This window comes from Gopherus evgoodei, chromosome 1 (assembly GCF_007399415.2).
Source record: "Gopherus evgoodei ecotype Sinaloan lineage chromosome 1, rGopEvg1_v1.p, whole genome shotgun sequence".
Taxonomy (NCBI): domain Eukaryota; kingdom Metazoa; phylum Chordata; order Testudines; family Testudinidae; genus Gopherus; species Gopherus evgoodei.
Genome location: NC_044322.1, coordinates 295,998,030 through 296,018,630, shown reverse-complemented (window position 1 = coordinate 296,018,630; position 20,601 = coordinate 295,998,030). Strand labels below are relative to the sequence as shown.

Sequence of the window (20,601 nt, the reverse complement as noted above, 5' to 3'; positions counted from 1 at the left end):
CTGAAAAGTCTTAAGGACAATCGGGTCATTATGCGCTCCCTTGGGATGCACACGCCTGGGACGCAACGCAGACCCTTCCGGCCGCAGCAACAGCAGCAGCGTCGGCCATACCCCCAGTTCCGCCAGCGGCAGGACCTTAATAGGCGCCGCGGCAGGAATGGAAGGCGCAGACAGTCGGGGAACCAAGGGGGGCAGAATCAGAGCTCCTCCAAAGCCCCGCCTGGACCCAAACCTTCGTTTTGAAGGTGCGCCTGAGGGCGCAGTACCAGTTTCCCCCACGGATCCTTCCCCCCCGTTTTCCAACCGCCTTTCGTTTTTCCTCCAGGCGTGGACCCAAATAACATCAGACCGCTGGGTCTTACGCACGGTGCAGACGGGATACCGCTGCAGTTTGTATCATTTCCTCCCTCCCGCCCCCCTTCCTCGTCCCTCTTCAGGAACCCTCTCACGAGCAATTCCTTCGACAGGAGGTACAGACGCTCCTCAACAAAGGAGCTATAGAGGCGGTTCTGGAAAACGAGAAAGGCAAGGGGTTTTATTCCCGCTACTTTCTGATCCCCAAGGCCAAGGGAGGCCTCAGGCCTATCCTCGACCTGCGAGAGCTCAACAAGTACCTAGTGAAGTTGAAGTTCTTCTTCGAGTGATTGCTCATATCCATTCCAGTTAGGTGTACGCGCCGCGCGTGCACATTCGTCGGAAAACTTTTACCCTAGCAACTCAGTGGGCCGGCAGGTCGCCCCCTAGAGTGGCGCCACCATGGCGCTCCATATATACTCCTGCCGGCCCACCCGCTCCTCAGTTCCTTCTTACCGCCCGTGTCGGTCGTTGGAACAGTGGAGCACGGCTTAGCTGACCTCCACTTCCCTAGCTACTCGTTTTCTCGTATATAATTATGCAGTTATAACACTTTTATATATATATTTGTATGGTTAGTTTAGTTAGCGGGGTTCAGGAAGTAGCCCCTTCCATGAGCCCAGTGCCGGAGCCATGCATGGCTCACCGGGTTTTAAAAAGGGGCCCGGCTTGCCAGAAGCCGCGGCCGAAGAGAGATCTACATGACTCCTGTTGAAGTGCCTCAGGGAATCACACTTGACAGATAAGTGCCCCATTTGCAAGGCTTTTAAGCCGAGACCAAAAAGGTGCGGGACTTTCACTTGCCCCTCCACCTTGGGCGCGGAGCGATGTTCAAGCGGCGGGCAGAAGCGCCTCCTCGGCACCGGACCCCGCCGGTACCACCAAGGCCTTTCGGCACCGACCGTCGCCGGCACCGATGTCGACTCGGCACCGCTCCCTTCTTCCGAGGTCGAGAGAGTCTACGATTCCTGCTGGTGCCTGGCGGCTCCCCGGCACGCGCCGTGGTTGAGCCCCCTGCTCCCGCTACTTCCGTGCCACCTGCATCGCAGCCAGAGAGCTCGCCTCAGTTGCGTTATCCGGCACCGTCACCTGCAGAGGCACCGATGACTTCGGCTCCGTCGATTCCAGTCCCCCAGGACCAGGGAATCCGCTGCCTGGCAGCTCCCCGGCTCGCGCCGTGGTAGAGCTTACTGCTCCTGCTGCTTCTGGGCCAGCTGCACCACAGCTAGACAGCTCGTCTAAGATGGCTCGCCCGGCACCGACGACGTCGGCACCGTCGATCCCGGTCCCACGAGGGCCGTAGAATCCGGTGCCTGACGGCTCCCCGGCACGCGCCGTGGTTGAGCGTATTGCTCCTGCTGCTTCCGTGCCAGCGGCACCGCAGCCAGAGAGCTCGTCTACTCGGATCGCCCGGCGCTGACACCTGCTACGACACCGATGACGTCGTCACCGTCGATCCCGGTCCCATAAGGGCCGTAGAATCCGGTGCCTGACGGCTCCCCGGCACGCGCCGTGGTTGAGCGTATTGCTCCTGCTGCTTCCGTGCCAGCGGCACCGCAGCCAGAGGGCTCGTCTACGTCGGATCGCCCGGCACCGACACCTGCTGCGGCACCGATGGCGTCGGCACCGTCGATCCCGGTCCCACACGGGCCGTAGAATCCGGTGCCTGACGGCTCCCCGGCACGCGCCGTGGTTGAGCGTATTGCTCCTGCTGCTTCCGTGCCAGCGGCACCGCAGCCAGAGGGCTCGTCTACGTCGGATCGCCCGGCACCGACACCTGCTGCGGCACCGATGGCGTCGGCACCGTCGATCCCGGTCCCACACGGGCCGTAGAATCCGGTGCCTGACGGCTCCCCGGCACGCGCCGTGGTTGAGCGTATTGCTCCTGCTGCTTCCGTGCCAACGGCACCGCAGCCAGAGAGCTCGTCTACGTCGGATCGCCCGGCACCGACACCTGCTGCGGCACCGATGACGTCGGCACCGTCGATCCCGGTCCCGCAAGGGCCGTAGTATCCGGTGCCTGACGGCTCCCCGGCACGCGCCGTGGTCGAGCTAATGCTCCGGCTGCTTCCGTGCCAACGGCACCGCGGTCAGAGAGCTAGTCTAAGTCGGATCGCCCGGCACCGACACCTGCTGCGGCACCGATGACGTCGGCACCGTCGATCCCGGTCCCGCAAGGGCCGTAGAATCCGGTGCCTGACGGCTCCCAGGCACGCGCCGTGGTTGAGCTCCTGTTCCGGCTGCTTCTATCGGCACCGTCGATTCCAGTCCCACAAGGGCTATCGAATCCGGTGCCCGACGGCTCCCCGGCACGCGCCGTGGTTGAGCGTATTACTCCCGCTGCTTCAGTGCTGACGGCACCGCAGCCAGACAGCTTATCTAACTCGGTTCGCCCGGCACCGGCACCTACCGAAGCTCTGATGACCTCGGTACCGTGGATCCCGGCCCCACGAGGGCCGTCGAATCCGGTGCCTGACAGCTCCCCAGTACGCACTGTGGTTGAGCCTGCTGTTCCCTTCACGCCGGAGATGTTACCAACGGCGAGGGCTCTCAGTGCCATGACAGAGTCAGTGCTGCCTGACCCGGGCACCGCCGGTACGGGTAATACAGTCTCTTCAAGGGACTGTCCCCTGTCAGTACAGCAGAGCGGCACCGTCCATGATCACGGTCCCGCAGACACTCCAAGTCCTGTCGGCACGCCGGACACCACTGGCAGTCCCGGTACTGTTTTCCTCGGTACTGGTCACACTCGCTGCACCGGTCGGTATCCCGTTCGCCGACCCGCTATCGGCACCGTTCCGACATCTGGCACCGGGGCAGGTACCTTGACTCCTGTAGCTCTTCTCCGAGCCTCGAGATCTCGGTCGACCTCCTGACACCGTTCTGGTTGCGGGTCTGGATCTCGTTCCAGGTACCGATACGCCTCCCGATGCCGGTCCCCGGTGCCGAGTTGGGCAAGGTCCGAGTGAGTCAGAGACTCGGCCCGTGCCTTCTTTTAGTACCTCCATGGCCATCCGGACACGCATCCGTGTCATCCCATATGCGCAGATTTTATGCTCAGGACCATGATCCTGATATCATGGCCAGCGGGCGCCAGCCCCGAAGCAGAAAGAGCCTTGGCGAATGCAAGGTGTACTCTGCAGGGGCCCTGCGCCTCTGGGTAGCAAAGCAACAAGCCTTGCTTAGCTGCGATAATTATAGCACCTGGGTGGAGGAGTTTCTCCCTCGAACCTCCCACCTAGAGTTCGCTGCCGTCTTGGAGGACGGGGGAAAGAATTTACCCTTTGTTGGTAAAGGCATCTTCGCGGCAGAGACAGCCCCAGACTGCGAAGCCTGCTGGACAATAGGGTCCTAATGCGTCTCAGCGTGTATACGCTTGCGACCAAACGCAGGCCTTTATGGCCCCAGCCGCCATACTCTGTGCCTAGCCAGAGGCAGAACTCTGGAAAACGGCAAGGCCAAGGTGGTCGCAGACAAACGTCAGGCCCTCTAAAAAGCCAGAGTCGAGGTCCCTCGCAATTACCACTGGGACCAAAGACGGACCTTCCAAGGTTCGTCGGAGGGCGGTGTACCAGTCGCAGGACGGGATCCTGATCCCGCTTTCTCCTGGCATGGCCCCAGTTACTTTTAGATCGCTGGGTCCTGCGCACGATGGAGCATAGGTACCACCTTTAAATTGCTCCAGCCCTGTCCCCCTTCAGCGGACGAAAGGGGCTAGGGGTTTTACTCCCGTTATGCCCTAGTTCCCCACTCGAACACAGGTCTCAGACCTCCCTGGTCCTGCATGGACTCAACCGGTTGGGGATAAGGTTGAAGTTCTGCATGGTATCCCTGGGAACCATTATTCCATCCTTGCCTCCTGGGGGCTACTATGCCGCCCTGGATAGGAAGGACGCGTACTTTAGCAATGCCATCTTCCCTCCGCACGGGAGATGCCTCCGCTTTATAGCCAGCGGTGAATACTCCCGGTTTACGGCCATAGTCGCCGCCTACCGTAGCTATGTCGGATATGCGTTTTTCCGTATTGGGACGATTCGCTTATCCGAGGAGACTCTGACACACAACCCACTCAGCCGTGGGCATCGTCACGGTCTTATTCACAGATCAAGGCCTGATGATTACTATAGAGCAATCCACTCTGGTTCCCACGCAGAGGTTGGGCTTCCTAGGGGCTATCTTGGTCTCCTACCTAGCCGGAGCCTGCTTATCGCAACTGCGGTTTTAGGCGATGGCATCAATCATCTGAGGTCTGAAGGCTTTCCCAACGACCTCAGCTCGTTCTTGTCTCAGTCTCCTGGGTCCATGGTTGCCCGCAAGTTTGTAACCAAACACGCCAAGCTCCGCCTCCGTCCTCTCCAAGTCTGGCCCACCTCGGCGTACCGCTTGGACAGGGAGCCAATGGTCATGGTAGTCACCGTTCCCTCGAACGCCTTAGGGTCCCTAGAGTGGTGGCTAACCCCCTCCTTGGTGTGGACAGGATGCGGTTTCATCCGCCCCAGCCCTCACTGCCCCTGACGGCGGACGCATCATCTCTCTGCTCGAGTGCTCATGGTCACCTCCGAGCTTAAGGCCTTCGGTCTTCTAGGGAGCTGGCATTCCTCATTAATGCCCCAAAAATCAGAGTAGTCCGCCTGGCATGCCAGGGGTTCCAGCGGCAGCTGCGAGGCCGTTGTATCTCGGTGTTTACAGCCAACACAATGGCCAGGTGCTTCATAAGCATTCAGGGGGGACATAGTCCTCCCCCCTTTTTTGTCAGGAGGCCATCCATTTCCGGGTCTTTTGCATGGCCCGCTCGATGGAGCTGGCGACGTCCTTTCTCCCAGGCGTTCGGAACGTCTTATCTCTTTGACTCAGCAGGTCTTTCCTGTCTTACGAGTCATCACTCTGCCCCATGTGAGGCGTCCCGCTTTCCGGAAGTGGAAATGGTTCCTCACACAGACCTGTTCGCTCACCGCGAGTGCAGGAAATGCCAGGTGTTCTGCTCCTTCCAAGGTCTCTCCTCGGAATCGATCTTGGACGCATTCCTGATACCGTGGAACGGCCAACTGCATTATGCCTTCCCGCTGTTCCCACTGGTTCGTTACGTCCTGCTCAAATTCCGCAGGGGCGGAGCGTGCGTCATCATGATCACTCCAGAGTGGTCCAGGCAGCACTGACATACCACGTTGCTCGGCCTGTCAGCCCAGACCTCATCACTCAGGGCAATGACAGGCTTCGTCACTCGGACCTGCAGCCTCTTCGCCTCACGGTGGCTCCTGCGTACCTGAGTTGGGGTGACAGGCAGCCTTCCACCTGGTCAACGTACCGAGCCAGGTGGAAGCGTTTCCTTTACAGCTGCAGTACGCTCGATCTTGCTCCTGCTGAGGTCTCGATCCCCTCTATTTGGCCTGCCTCTGGCCTTCAGCGGCAGGATCTGGCGGTATCATCGCTGAGGATACTCTCAGCAGCCGTCCCTACCTTCCAGCAGGCTAAGATGGACGTTCAGTGTCCCACGCTCTATGGGTTCGAGGTCCCTCAAGGGCTTGGAGCGCTTGCACCCTCGGGTGCGCCGCCCAGCCCCGCCCTGGGGCCTCAACCTAGTCTTGGCCAGACGGGTCTCTGAGATCAGAGCTCTTACGAAGGTTCCACAAAGACAAGGTGCAGTTGTGACCGCACCCGGCTTTCCTCCCTAAGGTGTTTTGGCCTTTCATGTTACCCACAGCTCAATGCAATGGGCATAACCGTTGCACTCCTTGGACATCTGTGGAGTGCTCGCATTATGTTGTGCTGACAGAATCATTTCCTAAGGTGCCCCAGCTCTGCCCCGGTAGCGGGCCAAAGGGAGGGCTTGCTTGTTTTCCTCTCAGAGGATCTCATCTTGGGTGATGGCGGACATCCCCACTTGTTCTGATTTGGCTCATATTTCCCCAAGCCACATCACCGTGCATTCTACCAGGGCTCAGGCTTCATCTGCCGCCTTGCTGGCTCGTGTTTCTACCCACGAGACCTGTCGCGAAGCTCCATTGGTCCTCGGTCCTTACCTTTGCTTCGCAGTATGCCCTGGTTCAGCAGTCAAGAGAGGCTGTAGCCTCTGGCTCGGCAGTTTTATTCTGCCACATTTCACTCCGACCCCACCGCCTTTGTAAGGCTTGGGATTCACCTAACTGGAATGGATATGAGCAATCACTCGAAGAAGAAAAGACGGTTACTCACCTTTGTAACTGTTGTTCTTCGAGATGTGTTGCTCATATCCATTCCGCACCCGCCCTCCTTCCCCACTGTCGGAGTAGCCGGCAAGAAGGAACTGAGGAGCGGGTGGGCCGGCAGGAGTATATATGGAGCGCCATGGTGGCGCCACTCTAGGGGGCGACCTGCCGGCCCACTGAGTTGCTAGGGTAAAAGTTTTCCGACGAATGTGCACGCGCGGCGCGTACACCTAACTGGAATGGATATGAGCAACACATCTCGAAGAACAACAGTTACAAAGGTGAGTAACCGTCTTTTCCGCATAGTATCCCTAGGGACCATTATCCCATCCCTGGATCCGGGAGACTGGTATGCCGCCCTCGACATGCAGGACGCTTATTTTCATATTGCCATATGGCCACACCACAGACGTTTCCTTCGATTCGTGGTGGGCCGCCTTCACTACCAATTTGCAGTCCTCCCATTTGGCCTTTCTACGGCTCCGAGGGTATTCACAAAATGCATGGCCGTCGTTGTGGCACATCTTCGGCGCAGTCGCATTCACGTGTTCCCTTACCTAGACGATTGGTTAATTCGGGGCACGTCGGAGCTGCAGGTTTGCAGCCACGTCCGCAGGATCACCGGCCTGTTTGCTACCTTGGGCCTCATGATCAATGTGGACAAGTCCACCCTGCTTCCCTCGCAGAGGGTGGAGTTCATTGGGGCCGTCCTGGACTCCACCGTGGCCAGGGCCCTTCTGCCGTTGCCAAGGTTCCAGGCGTTGTCGGCGATTGTTCAGCGCTTGCTGGCAGCCCCCTTGACATCGATACGGACATGTCTAACCCTGTTAGGCCATATGGCAGCCTGCACATTTGTGACCGGATACGCACGGCTCCGCATGAGGCCCCTCCAGTCGTGGCTCATCGTACATTACCGGCCAGCAAGGCAATCACTAGACATGCTGATCACAATCCCCCAGGGGGTGTTGGATTCTCTCAGCTGGTGGCTAGACCAGTCCGTAGTGTGTGCGGGACTTCCATTCCACCCGCTCCAGCCCTCGGTGTCCCTAACGACGGATGCCTCAGATCTCGGCTGGGGGGCCCACCTGGGAACCCTGAGAACACAGGGCCTGTGGTCCCCGCAGGAGGTGAAGCTACACATCAACATGCGGGAGTTGAGAGCGGTCCGCCTTGCTTGTCAAATGTTTTGTCACCAGCTTCGGGGTCGTTGTGTCGCGGTATTTACTGACAACACGACGACCATGTACTATATCAACAAGCAGGGCGGCACCAGATCCTCTCCCCTATGTCACGAGGTGATGCGACTCTGGGACTTTTGTATAGCCCACTCCATTCACCTCACGGCTTCCTTCCTCCCCGGAGTACGGAACACGCTGGCGGACCGCCTGAGCAGATCCTTCCTCTCGCACGAGTGGTCCCTTCGCCCGGACGTTGCCCTCTCGATCTTCCAGAGGTGAGGATGGCCCCGTGTGGACCTCTTCGCGTCCAGGGGGAACAGGAAATGCCAGGCGTTCTGCTCCTTTCAGGGCCGGGAACTGGGGTCTATAGCGGACGCCTTCCTTATTCCGTGGACGACCCACTTGTTCTACGCGTTCCCCCCGTTCCCGCTGGTCCACAGGGTCCTTCTGAAGGTGCGCAGGGACAGGGCCCGCGTGATCATGGTAGCCCCGGCGTGGCCCAGACAGCATTGGTACCCCATGTTGCTGGACCTGGCCATAGCCAACCCAGTTCCCCTGCCCCTTCACCCGGACCTGATCACCCAGGACCACGAACTCTCTGTCACCCGGACCTCCAGTCGCTGCACCTAGAAGCGTGGCTCCTGCGTGGCTGACCAGTTCTGAGTTGCGCTGCTCCACCCCGGTACGTGAGGTACTCTTGGGCAGCAGGAAGCCTTCCACTAGAGCGACGTACTCGGCCAAGTGGAAGCATTTCTCCTGTTGGTGCATGGAGAAAGGTCTCCTCCCGTTGGAAGTTTCGGTGGCCAATATTTTGGACTATATTTGGTCCCTCAAACAACAGGGCCTGGCGATATCGTTCCTGCGGGTCCACTTGGCGGCTATCTCCACCTTTCACCCGGGTGGGGATGGCCGCTCCGTTTTCTCTCACCCGACGGTGACTAGATTCCTGAAGGGGCTGGAACGTCTATACCCTAACGTCCGACCCCCTGCCCCGACCTGGGATCTTAACCTGGTGTTGTCTCGGCTCATGGGGCCCCCTTCGAGCTGTTAGCTACTTGCTCCCTACTCTATCTTTCTTGGAAGACTGCCTTTCTAGTAGCTATTACCTCAGCTAGACGGGTGTCGGAACTCCGGGCTCTCACGGTAGACCCCCCATATACAGTCTTCCATAAAGATAAGGTGCAGCTGAGGCCACACCCTGCCTTTCTCCCCAAGGTGGTCTCAGCCTTCCACGTCAACCAAGAGATATTCCTCCCGGTTTTTTTCCCGAAACCTCATTCTTCACGCAGGGAGCAACAACTCCACTCGCTTGATGTCCGTAGGGCTCTCGCGTTCTATGTGGAGAGGACCAAACCGTTCCGAAAATTCCCCCAGCTCTCGTGGCAGTAGCGGACCGCATGAAGGGGCTTCCCATTTCCTCGCAGAGGTTATCCTCGTGGGTAACATCCTGTATCAGGACCTGCTACAAGCTGGCCCACGTTCCTACGGGCCGTGTGACTGCGCATTCTACCAGGGCGCAGGCGTCGTCGCTGGCTTTCCTCGCCCGTGTGCCCATCCAGGAAATCTGTCGGGCAGCGACCTGGTCATCGGTCCACACCTTTGCTTCCCACTACGCCCTGGTCCAGCAGTCCAGAGAGGACGCGGCCTTCGGATCTGCAGTGCTCCATGCCGCGACTTCTCACTCCGACCCCACCGCCTAGGTATGGCTTGGGATTCACCTAACTGGAATGGATGTGAGCAATCACTCGAAGAAGAAAAGACGGTTACTCACCTTTGTAATTGTTGTTCTTCGAGATGTGTTGCTCACATCCATTCCACACCCGCCCTCCTTCCCCACTGTCGGAGTAGCCAGCAAGAAGGAACTGAGGAGCGGGTGGGCCGGCAGGGGTATATATCGGGTGCCATGGCGGCGCCACTCTAGGGGGCGACCTGCCGGCCCACTGGAGTTGCTAGGGTAAAAAGTTTCCGACGAACGTGCACGCGCGGTGCGCACACCTAACTGGAATGGATGTGAGCAACACATCTCGAAGAACAACAGTTACAAAGGTGAGTAACCGTCTTTTAATGGGCACTTTCAGTAGCACTAGGCATTCTGCAGATGACTTATTTTCCAAAAAATAGATTTTTATTGCATACCAAAACCTGTGCAAAAAATGCAATTAAAAAAACAAATACAATAAAAATTTCTGAAATTAATGGAACAGAACTTAACAAGGAGAAAGAACATTCATGTCCATTTCAGTTCATTTTGGCTATACAGACACTGACCTGTGAGCCTCACATTTGCTATGTGTGAAGCTGTGGTTGTCCTTACTGTCCCCAGGCATGGAGCATTAGGGTAGGGATATGGCCCATGATGCTATGTGGAACATTGAAGGGTGCAGGTAGGTGCTAAAATGGAATTCTCCATTGACTGCAAAGGGAGGCAAGCCTGTGATTGTTGAATCTGTAGGTCAAGAAGAGAGTCTGCAGCTTTTATGTTTGTTGCCAGAGGATCCCCATTATTTCCTGGTGCATCTCCCTCTCCTTTTCCTGCTGGGCCTTTTTCTTGTCCAATCTTTCCTTGTCCATAATGTCTGCAGTATTCACCCTCCAGGTTTGCAGAATCTCAGTGAATATAGCTTCCCGAGTCCTGTTCTTTCTCTTCCTTATTATGGTCAGATGTTCCACAGATGTGCAGGGGCAACCCCCTGAGGCAGCAATGGCAGTTAAAACATACAGAGGTATGATTGTATATATAGTCACAATGGAAAGTGAAAGTTAAATTTCAGAATTCTCTTCCATTGCTTCCCTAAAGTTGTAAACAAGATATGCTTATGGACACTTAAACTTTGGCACCACTGTCCAGCCCTTGCCTTGGTGATGGTGAGTATGGCCCAGCATAGGTTTGCAGGGAGGAAAGGGAAATCAGGAGGGAATTATTTGGTTGCACAAAACAATAACATTTGGTCCTTTGTTCCATGGGCATATATTCAGGGCAATGGCACTGAGCATTGCCACTCTTTTCCACAGGCAGTGATGATTTAGCTGATACCCTCAGAAGAGAGAGAAAGGCACAGGCTGCATAGTGTCCCAAAGCTGCCCAGGCCCGCATGCTGCTAGCTAGTTTACTGTAATAGAGCTTGTCAAAGTCATCATGGACTGGCATGGGAAAGTGTTCTACTGCAAAGAAAAGTAATGCTGCCATTCCTAGAAACCTTTGAGAGATGATTGCAGAGTACCTCCATGAAAGTTTCATTGAGATCTCAGGAGGATTCAGGGGTGACTAGGGAAGTCAAAAGAACAGGGTTAGGTCTTTGTTTGGTAAAGGACCAGTTCTGGAGTTTGTAGGAGCAATTGCATGGTTTTTCTCTGTATGATCCTCCTGGATTTTTTTCCATATTTAAATATAAAATTGAGCCAGCATGTGACTGATATAGGATTGCACCTTTTACATAACCTGTCCTAAATGAAACAAACAAAGCTTGCTTAGGCTTTTGGGAATGTATTCAATCAAGTCAGACCCTGTCTGAAAATTCCTCCTAATGTTTTCACTTCTTCTTGCATCTTGCATCTAAATCCTGGAATCTAGGAGTCAGAATAGTCTGTCTCACTGCATGGTTCAGTCTCTGGGCTCTTTGTAATTTGCCTTGGTAGCAATAGATTCTTCTTCAAGTGCTTGCTCGTATCGATTCCAATTAGGTGTGCGCGCGCTGTGCACACATTCGTCAGAAGATTTTTACTGTAGCAACACTCAGTGGGTCGGCTGGGTCGCCCCCTGGAGTGGCGCCGTTATGGCACCGGATATATACCCCTGCCGACCCAACGGCCCTTCAGTTCCTTCAGTGACGGTTGTTGGAACTGTGGAGCGTGACTTTGCTGATCTCCACGTCCCTAGCTACTCGTAGTTCTTTGCTGTTTATTGTGTGTATAGTTCAAGTTCTTGTAGTTATAGTAAGTATTAGTTGTTGTATTTATAGTTAGTGTATATAGTTTAAGGGGGGATAGGGGATTAGCCCCTTTCCTCCACCCCGGTATGGGCCCATGCCCAAGGCACCGGGATTCAAACCGTGCTCGGCGTGCCAAAAGCCGATGCCAATAGGGGATCCCCACGACTCCTGTCTCAAGTGCCTAGGGGAATCCCACATTACCGATAAGTGCCACATCTGCAAGTCGTTTAAACTAAGGACGAAGAAGGAGCGGGACTTTCGATTGAGACAGCTCCTCATGGAGTCGGCACTTAGTCCTGCAGCGTCGGTACCAAGCGCCCAACAGACTGCTTCTGTAAGGAGCGCCCCTTCGGCCCCAGACCGCTCCGGTATCGAGAAGGAGCCCCGGCACCGACCCTTACCAGCACAGACATCTGCTTGGCACCACTCCCTGCCCCCAAGACCCAGGAAGCAACATAGCACTCCGTTGCTTCAGCTCCACAGAAGGAGCGCTCTTCGAAGACGGTTCGTCCGGCACCATCATCTGCCATGGCACCATCGACTGTGGCGCTGCCGATTGCGGCTCCACCGAGCGCGGCACCGTGGATTCCGGTCCCACAAGGTGGCCGTTGAGTCCGGTGCCTGACAGCTCCCCAGCTCATGCTGTGGTTGAGCTTGCCTTCCCTTCTACACCGGAGACCTTCTCCACGGCAAGGGAGCTCATCGCCATGACAGAGTCGACACGGCCTCAAACCCCGGCACTGCCAGTGCAGGTCATACAGTCCATCGGGAAACTGGCCCTAGTAAGGCCACCTTCTGTTGGTCCAACAGAGAGACGTCGTTCAAGATCACAGTCTCACAGACACTCTCAATCACGCCGTTCCCGCTCCCGGCGCCGCTCGCAGTCCCGGCACTGCTCTCCATCGCGGTACCGGCCGCACTCGCAGCACTGTTCGACATCTCGTTCACCGGCCAGATACTCCCGGTACTGATCCAACTCATGGCACTGCTTTCGGCACCGTGTATCCAGCAGTCGCTCCAGATGAAGGGACTCCAGATCCCAGTCAACCTCCCGGCACTGCTATGGTAGAAGGTCCTGGTCTCACTCGTGGTACCGTTATAGCTCCCAGTACCACTCCCCGGTACTGCCCCGGGATCGAGCGTCCAGAACAGTGGCACCCTCCCAGGGTCTATCAGCACCGCCGTGGCCATCGAGACACACATCGGTGTCATCGCAGGCTGGTAGCACATCCTATCCTCAGGAGCGTGACTCTGACGTCCCCAGCCATATATTTCCAGAGAGCCAGAGCTACGAGCAAGGGCCTCATCACTGGTCCTTCTGGACACCGTGGGCATACCACTAAGCCCAAGGTGCTCCATCAGTGGCTCCACAGTCAGCCCTGTCAGAACATCGGGTACCAGAGGGGACAGTAAGCTGCCCCCCCCCCCACGGGCACGGATGAGGCTCCGATACCATCTGCAGACACCCAGGTTCCACCTGACGCAGATGATGCTCCTCAAATACACGAACCCCCACAGGACCCCCTGGTCCCGGGCCTCTCCTCCTCGCCTGACGAGGCGGTGGCGGGAACATCCTCCTCAGGCCCTCCACCAATTGATCTCAGGGTCCATCAAGACCTTTTGAGACGAGTGGCTCAGAATATGAACTTACAGGTGGAGAAGTTCCCTGAAATAGAGGACCCTGTCGAGGACATCCTATCGGCTGATGCACCTACTAGAGTGGCCCTTCCTTTTATCCGCACCATACAGGCTAATGCGGACCCCATTTGGCAATCCCCAGCCTCGATTCCACCTTCAGCAAGGGGAGTAGAGAGAAAATATATTGTCCCCTCAAAGGGGTATGAATATCTCTACATTCACCCACCTCCTTGCTCTTTAGTGGTGCAATCGGTGAACGAAAGGGAGCATCATGGCCAGCAAGCCCCGGCTCCTAAGTCAAAGGAGGCCAGGCTCATGGACCTCCTAGGTCACAAAATATACTCAGCCGGGGGCCTCCAACTTAGGGTGGCAAACCAATGAGCCCTCCTAAGTAGATATAACTTTAACACGTGGGTGTCCTTGGTTAAGTTTACGGAGCTTCTTCCCCAGGAGTCCTGTCAGGAATTTACAGCCCTACTTGAGGAGGGTAAAAAGGTAGCAAGCCTCTCTGGATGCAGCAGACTCTGCAGCCAGAACTCTGGCATCAGGAGTGACGATGAGGCGTATCTCCTGGCTCCAGGTATCAGGCCTTCCCCTTGAATTACAACAAACTATTCAGGATTTGCCCTTCGAAGGCCAGGGCCTATTCTCAGATAAGACTGACCCCAGATTGCAAAGTCTGAAGGACAATTGCGTTATAATGTGCTCACTGGGTATGCACACGCCAGTGACCCAATGCAGGACCTTCCAGCCCCAGCCACACCGCCCTTACACCCTGCCTAGGCCGCATCAGGACTTTAGCAGAAGGCGTGGTAGAGGGAATCATCGGAGGCAGTCTAGCCCTCCAGGAGGTCAAAATCAGGTGACCCCTAAACCACCAGCGGGGCCCAAGCAGAACTTTTGATGGGACGCCTGAGGGCGGTCCACCAGTTGCTCTACCGGATCCTTCTCCTCCCTTTTTGAACCGCCTCTCCCAATTCTTCCCTGCCTAGTCCCAGCTAACTTCAGATCGTTGGGTCCTGCGCACGGTGGAAGTGGGATACCACCTCCAGTTTGTTTCAACCCCATCTTTCCACCTTCCCTCCCTGTCCCTCTTCAGGAACCCTTCTCATGAGCAATTCCTCTTACAAGAGGTCCAGTCGCCCCTAGCCATGGGAGCCATAGAGGAGGTGCCAAAAGACATGAGGGGCAAGGGGTTTTATTCCCACTACTTTCTAATCCCAAAGGCAAAAGGAGGTCTACGACCGATCCTAGACCTTCAAGAACTCAGCAAATTCATGCTAAAGCTGGAGTTCTGCATGGTAACCCTGAGGACCATTATCCCGTCCCTGGATCCGGGAGACTGGTATGCCACCCTCGATATGAAGGACTAGTATTTCCACATCGCAATTTACCCACCACACAGACGGTACCTCCGTTTTGTGGTCAACCATCAACACTTTCAGTTCACTGTACTTCCGTTTGGCCTTTCTACGGCTCTGCATGTGTTCACAAAATGCATGGCTGTAGTTGCCGCCTCCCTCCGGCGTCGTCGGGTACATGTCTACCCGTATCTCAACAATTGGCTCATTCGAGGGACTTCCCAGTTACAAGTGTCGCAGCACCTGCGCATTGTCAAAGACCGCTTCGGGAGCCTAGGCCTGATGATCAAACACAGAGATGTCTACTCTGACACCCACGCATAGAATAGACTTCATCAGAGTGGTTCTGGACTCCAGTCTGGCCAGAGCCTGCCTCCCGCAGTTGCGTTTTCAAGCAATGGCTAATTATTTGAGGTCTTCAAACCTTCCTGATAACATCGGTGCGCACCTGCCTCAGCCTAGTAGGTCACATGGCCTCCTGCACCTTTGTGACCAAGCACATGAGGCTACGCCTCCATCCCTTTCAAACCTGGCTTGCTTCAATATACGAACCTCGCAGAGACAGCCTGGACTCGGTGCTCACTATTCCCTGGAAGGTTCTGGGCTCCCTAACCTGGTGACTAAATCCCCCTCTAATCTGTGCAGGAATGCCATTCCACCCACCGCAACCCTTGATGGCCTAACCACGGACGCATCATCTCTGGGTTGGGGTGCCCACCTCGAGGGCCTTCGCACTCAAGGCCTCTAGTCGCCTCAAGAACTGAAAGCAGTCCATCTAGCATGCCAGGTGTTTCGAGACCATCTCCAGGGCCGTTGTGTATCAGTGTTCACGGACAACACAACGGCCATGTTTTACATAAACAAGCAGGGTGGAGCACTCTCCTCCCTCCTTTGTCAAGAAGCCGTCCACCTCTGGGACTTTTGCATAGCCCACTCAATCGATTTGGTAGCGTCTTTTCTCCCAGGAGTCCAGAACACTCTGGCAGATCACCTCAGCAGATCCTTCCTGTCTCCCGAGTGGTCAATTCGTCTGGACGTCATCCATTCTGTTTTCCGGAAGTGGAAGTTTCCCCGCATAGACCTCTTTGCCTCCCGAGAGAACAGGAAATGCCAGGTGTTCTGCTCCTTCCAGGGATGCTCCCCGGGCTCCCTCTCAGACGCATTCCTGATCCCGTGGAAGAGGCACCTACTCTATGCCTTCCCACTGTTTCCGCTCATCCAGAGAGTCCTACTCAAGCTCCGCAGGGACAGTGCCCACCGGATCCTGATTGCACCAGCGTGGCCGAGGCAGCACTGGTACACCATGTTGTTCGACCTCTCAGTGGCAGACCCAATTCCCCTGCCACTCTGGCCGGATCTCATAACACAGGACTTCGGCAGGCTTCACCATCCGGACCTGCGGTCTCTTCGTATCACAGCATGGTTGCTGCATGGTTGAGCCAGTCTGAGTTGCGTTGCTCTGCCTCGGTCCAACAGGTGCTCTTGGGCAGTACGAAGCCTTCCACTAGGATGACATATCTGGCCAAGTGGAAGTGTTTCTCTTGCTGGTTCGCTCAGCGTAACTCAGTCCCCAGGCAGGTGTCCGTTCCTACTATCCTGGACTACCTCTGGTCCCTGAAAGAACAGGGCCTAGCAGTCTGTTCCATAAAGGTGCATCTGGCAGCCATCTCCGCCTTTCACCCAGGGGAAAATGGTTGATCAATCTTCTCTCACCCCATAGTTTCAAGGTTTCTCAAGTCAGACGTCCGACCCCTACCTGGAATCTCAACCTGGTGCTAGTCAAGCTTATGGGTGCTCCTTTCAAACCACTGGCCACCTACTTGCTGCTGTACCTTTCCTGGAAGACAGCCTTCCTCGTTGCTATTACTTTGGCAAGACGAGTATCTGAGCTTCGGGCCTTGACAGCAGATCCCCCATATATGGTATTCCATAAGGACAAGGTACAGCTCCTTCCTCTCTAAGGTGGTGTCCACCTTTCATGTCAATCAAGACATCTTCCTCCCAGTCTTTTTCCCAAAGCCGCACCCGTCGCGTCGGGAACAACAGCTGCACACCCTAGACGTTCGCAGGGCTCTCGCCTTTTATATCGAGAGAACAAAACCCTTCTGAAGATCACCTCAGCTCTTTGTAGCTGTGGCAGACCAGCTGAAAGGCCTACCGGTCTCATCCCAATGAATTTCATCTTGGGTAACATCCTGCATCCGTACATGCTATGATTTGGCTCATGTTCCGGCTAGCCACCTCACCGCCCATTCTATTCAGGCTCAAGCTTCATCTGCCGCCTTCCTGGCCCATATTCCCATCCAGGAAATATGTCGAGCAGCTACCTGGTCATCGATTCACACTTTTGCTTCACATTACGCATTGGTTCAACAGTCCAGAGATGATGCAGCATTTGGCTGAGCAGTTTTGCATTCTGCAACATCTCACTCCGACCCCACCGCCTAGGTAAGGCTTGGGAATCAGCTAATTGGAATCGATATGAGCAAGCACTCAAAGAAGAAAAGACAGTTACTCACCTTTGTAACTGTTGTTCTTCGAGATGTGTTGCTCATATCCATTCCAAACCCACCCTCCTTCCCCTCTGTCGGAGTAGCCAGCAAGAAGGAACTGAAGGGCCGTTGGGTCGGCAGGGGTATATATCTGGCGCCATAACGGCACCACTCCAGGGGGCGACGCCGCCGACCCACTGAGTGTTGCTAGGGTAAAAATCTTCTGACGAATGTGCACGTGGCACGCGCACACCTAATTGGAATGGATATGAGCAACACATCTCGAAGAACAACAGTTACAAAGGTGAGTAACCGTCTCTTTTACTGGCAAGGCTCTTATAAAATACTGTTCTCAGGGGCTGCTGTATGCAAGCCACTTGCCACTTTCCATTATGTAAGTGCAACTTGTGGAGCAGGGAATTGGATGCAGTTTTTTCACAGCTGTGCGATCCCACTTCGCTGCCCTCCACTCGGCTGCTGGAACTGCACACCAGGGAGGGGCCTGGACGCAGATTGGCAGATGAGCGCCTTTCCAGCATTGCACTGTCTTCCAGCTGTTTAGGAGCTGGCAATGCTGCTAGCAGGCGGCAGCACTTCACTAGCGACTGAGTGGAAATGCTGCCTCTTAGAAGGATGGCTGAACTTGCTGGGAACACGGGAATGGGGCTGCGCTGGCTGTGAGAGGATTTTTGGGATGCTTTCAAAGGAAACATAGGGTAGGATGTGAGTAGAAGGTGGGGAACAGCTCCTTTATTCCTGTTGGGTTTCTTTCTCCTGTCCTGACTTTCCTACCCCTTCTCCTTCCTATTTATCCCCATTGTCTTCCTTTCTTTCCTATTCTCTACACCCTCTTTCTGGGTCCTTTCTCTTTTCCCTTTTGTGTCTGCCTCTCCTATCTCTTTAGGCAGAGGCTGCATAGCCTTTAGCCCAATGTGCAGTGGGCTGAAGTGGTGTTGGAACATCTGTGGTCCCTTGATTATAGAGAAACCTAAGTCTGATTTAGTTGGGGATTGGTTGATTTAGCTGGTGTTGGTCCTGCTGTGAGTAGGGGGTTGGACTAAATGACCTCCTGAGGTCCTTTCTAACCCTGATATTCTATGATATCTCTGTGTACATAAACTTCTCCACAAGTCTCTTTCCCCACTCCTGCAACCCTACAGGGGAATGAAAAGCTGATAACGGCTCTACCTCTGTCTGTTCTAGTAGGAGTAAATTCATGAAAAGTCAATATCTGCATCCTGCTACTCTGGGGTCGGGCACCAGCTGTACATTCTTTGAGATGTATTTGATTCTTTGAGATGTTCTGTACGTGTGGATCCCACAACCTGTTCTCCTTCCCTGTAGCTTGGAGTCTTTCATTTGGATTCTGGGTGGTGAGACACCTAAATAGCAATTGGCATCCCTCTGCCCTTTCTGCCCTTGGGTGAGGGAGTGCAAAGGAGTGGGCAACCCCAATGGACACTGCTGGTCAATTAATTCTGAACTTTTGTGCATGCAGAGCACGTGCAGCAAGACTGGGATCCACATAAATCATTTCAAAGAATCACAGTTACTGTAAGGTGAGTAACTACTTGTTCCTAGCTGATTAAACTATTTCTTTCTTTTGTTCCCCCTAGGAAATCCAAAACGTGATAAAATTATACGTATGTATTACAATTCTACACTATTACTTGAAGTTTAGTTCTTTATAAGCACGTTGTGCCCAATAAGAATTTGTGTTTGTATGCTTGTTTATAGGTTACACAAGATGGTATCCACCCTGGGAGAATAGGATCGTGTGTGACGAGTCCTGTATTGCTGTTGTGGTTTTAAGACCATCACTGATGTTATTGGCTTCTTTAGTTGTTTTTCTTATGCAGAAGCGTTATTCAAATATGAGTATATCTAAATAATCTATTTGAAATATATATTTCATGAAAAGTTATGACAAGTCCTTAAAAGATTAATATCACACCTACCTGTTAAGAGAATTCTCTTGATTGATGTTTTTACAGTGAATTTGATCATTTAGAAAACATATCATAAAGGGCTGTGGATGTTTAATGGGTTATAAAGTGTAAATTATTTTTGCTCTAAGCCCTCACATATCTTATTTATAAATACAGATAAATATGTTATATTAAAGATGTGAAAATAATAAAAAAGGCAAAATTTTAAGTTAAAGGTGACAGTCTAGCAAGAGTCATCTCATAAATGGCTTTTCCATAATGGAATTTTAACAAATAAAGGGGAACACCTGGTGTCTAGAATTCAATAAGTAAATTAAAACAATGTTTCCACTTGATAATATTTGTAGTTTCCACTATATAAATATTTGAAGTAGTGACTAATTAATTTAGATGTCTGTCTATAGAATCATACTGTTATGGACCTAATCCTACTTTTCTGGAGTCAAGTGAAAACACCAGGTAAAATGGGAACAGAATCAGATATCACTTCTATAAAAAGAAAGCATTTTATAAATATTCAGTAGTACTAATATAGCTCTAGAAAAATGTATATAAATTTGTAAATGGCAGCTATTCGTTAAGGTTTCAACTATTAAAAATAATTGTCCTTCAATTAATTTGTTCCTAACTTGTTTTGAATTTAGAAAAAAAAAAACAGTGAGAGTAAAATGCTCCAGTTTAGACTTTTCTTGTAGTTCCTGGTTTGCTGTCACAACCACTGTTATTTAAATATGGATATTTAATCTGTTTTTTAATGTAAAACAAATACAGAATTTTATCTGAGAACCATTCCAAACCCTCTGATAAATATACACCTCTACACCGATATAACACGGTCCTTAGGAGCCAAAAAGTCTCACTGCCTTATAGGTGAGACTGAGTCATATTGGGTTCGGTCTGGTATGCTGTGCCGGACTGGACCGGCTTCCCTGGCAGTGATTTAAAGGGCCCAGTGCTCCAGCTGCTGTGCGGAGCCCCAGGCCCTTTAAATCACTGCCGGAGCTCCGACAGCAGGGCTCAGGTGGGGATTTAAAGGGCCTGGGGCTCCCTGCAGCAGTCAGAGCGTCTGGACCTTTAAATCACCAGCCGAGCCCAGCTGGCTCCGGCAGCTGGGCTTGGCCAGTGATTTAAAGGGACCGGGGCGCCACACAAATTTGGATATAACGCGGTAAAGCAGCGGGGCTCAGGTGGCGCTTTAAAAGGCCCAGGGCTCCCCGCTGCTTTACCGCATTATATCCGAATTCGTGTTATATCAGGTCACGTTCTATCGAGGTAGAGGTGTATGTTTACCTGTATTTTATCCAAGAGACTTTAAAGGCATTAAAGGTATCCTATTTAGATATGTGTTAACTTGAATTGCTGCAAAAGAGCACATGTATTGATTCAGGGATTTTAAAGAATTCTTCTTTTGATTGGTCCAATATGTCTAATATTTACTGAGGGCTTGTCTACACAAAAACACTTCTAGTTTGCTGTGAGCTGGGGTGTAAATCTACCCAGCAATAGCCTGCTACA

At 53.6% G+C, this 20,601-nt stretch overlaps 1 protein-coding gene across 1 annotated transcript in view; it reads left to right on the top strand.

Moving 5' to 3' along the window:
- LOC115644409 (glioma pathogenesis-related protein 1-like) overlaps positions 1–19,648 on the top strand; it is a 55,958-nt gene extending 36,310 nt beyond the window's left edge. The window contains exons 5-6 of the mRNA XM_030548704.1: positions 18,754–18,780; positions 18,875–19,648. Coding sequence (XP_030404564.1) covers positions 18,754–18,780; positions 18,875–19,029 — 182 coding nt within the window. The 3' untranslated portion in view covers positions 19,030–19,648. The remainder of the gene's footprint in view (positions 1–18,753; positions 18,781–18,874) is intronic.
- The last annotated feature ends 953 nt before the right edge of the window (positions 19,649–20,601 follow it).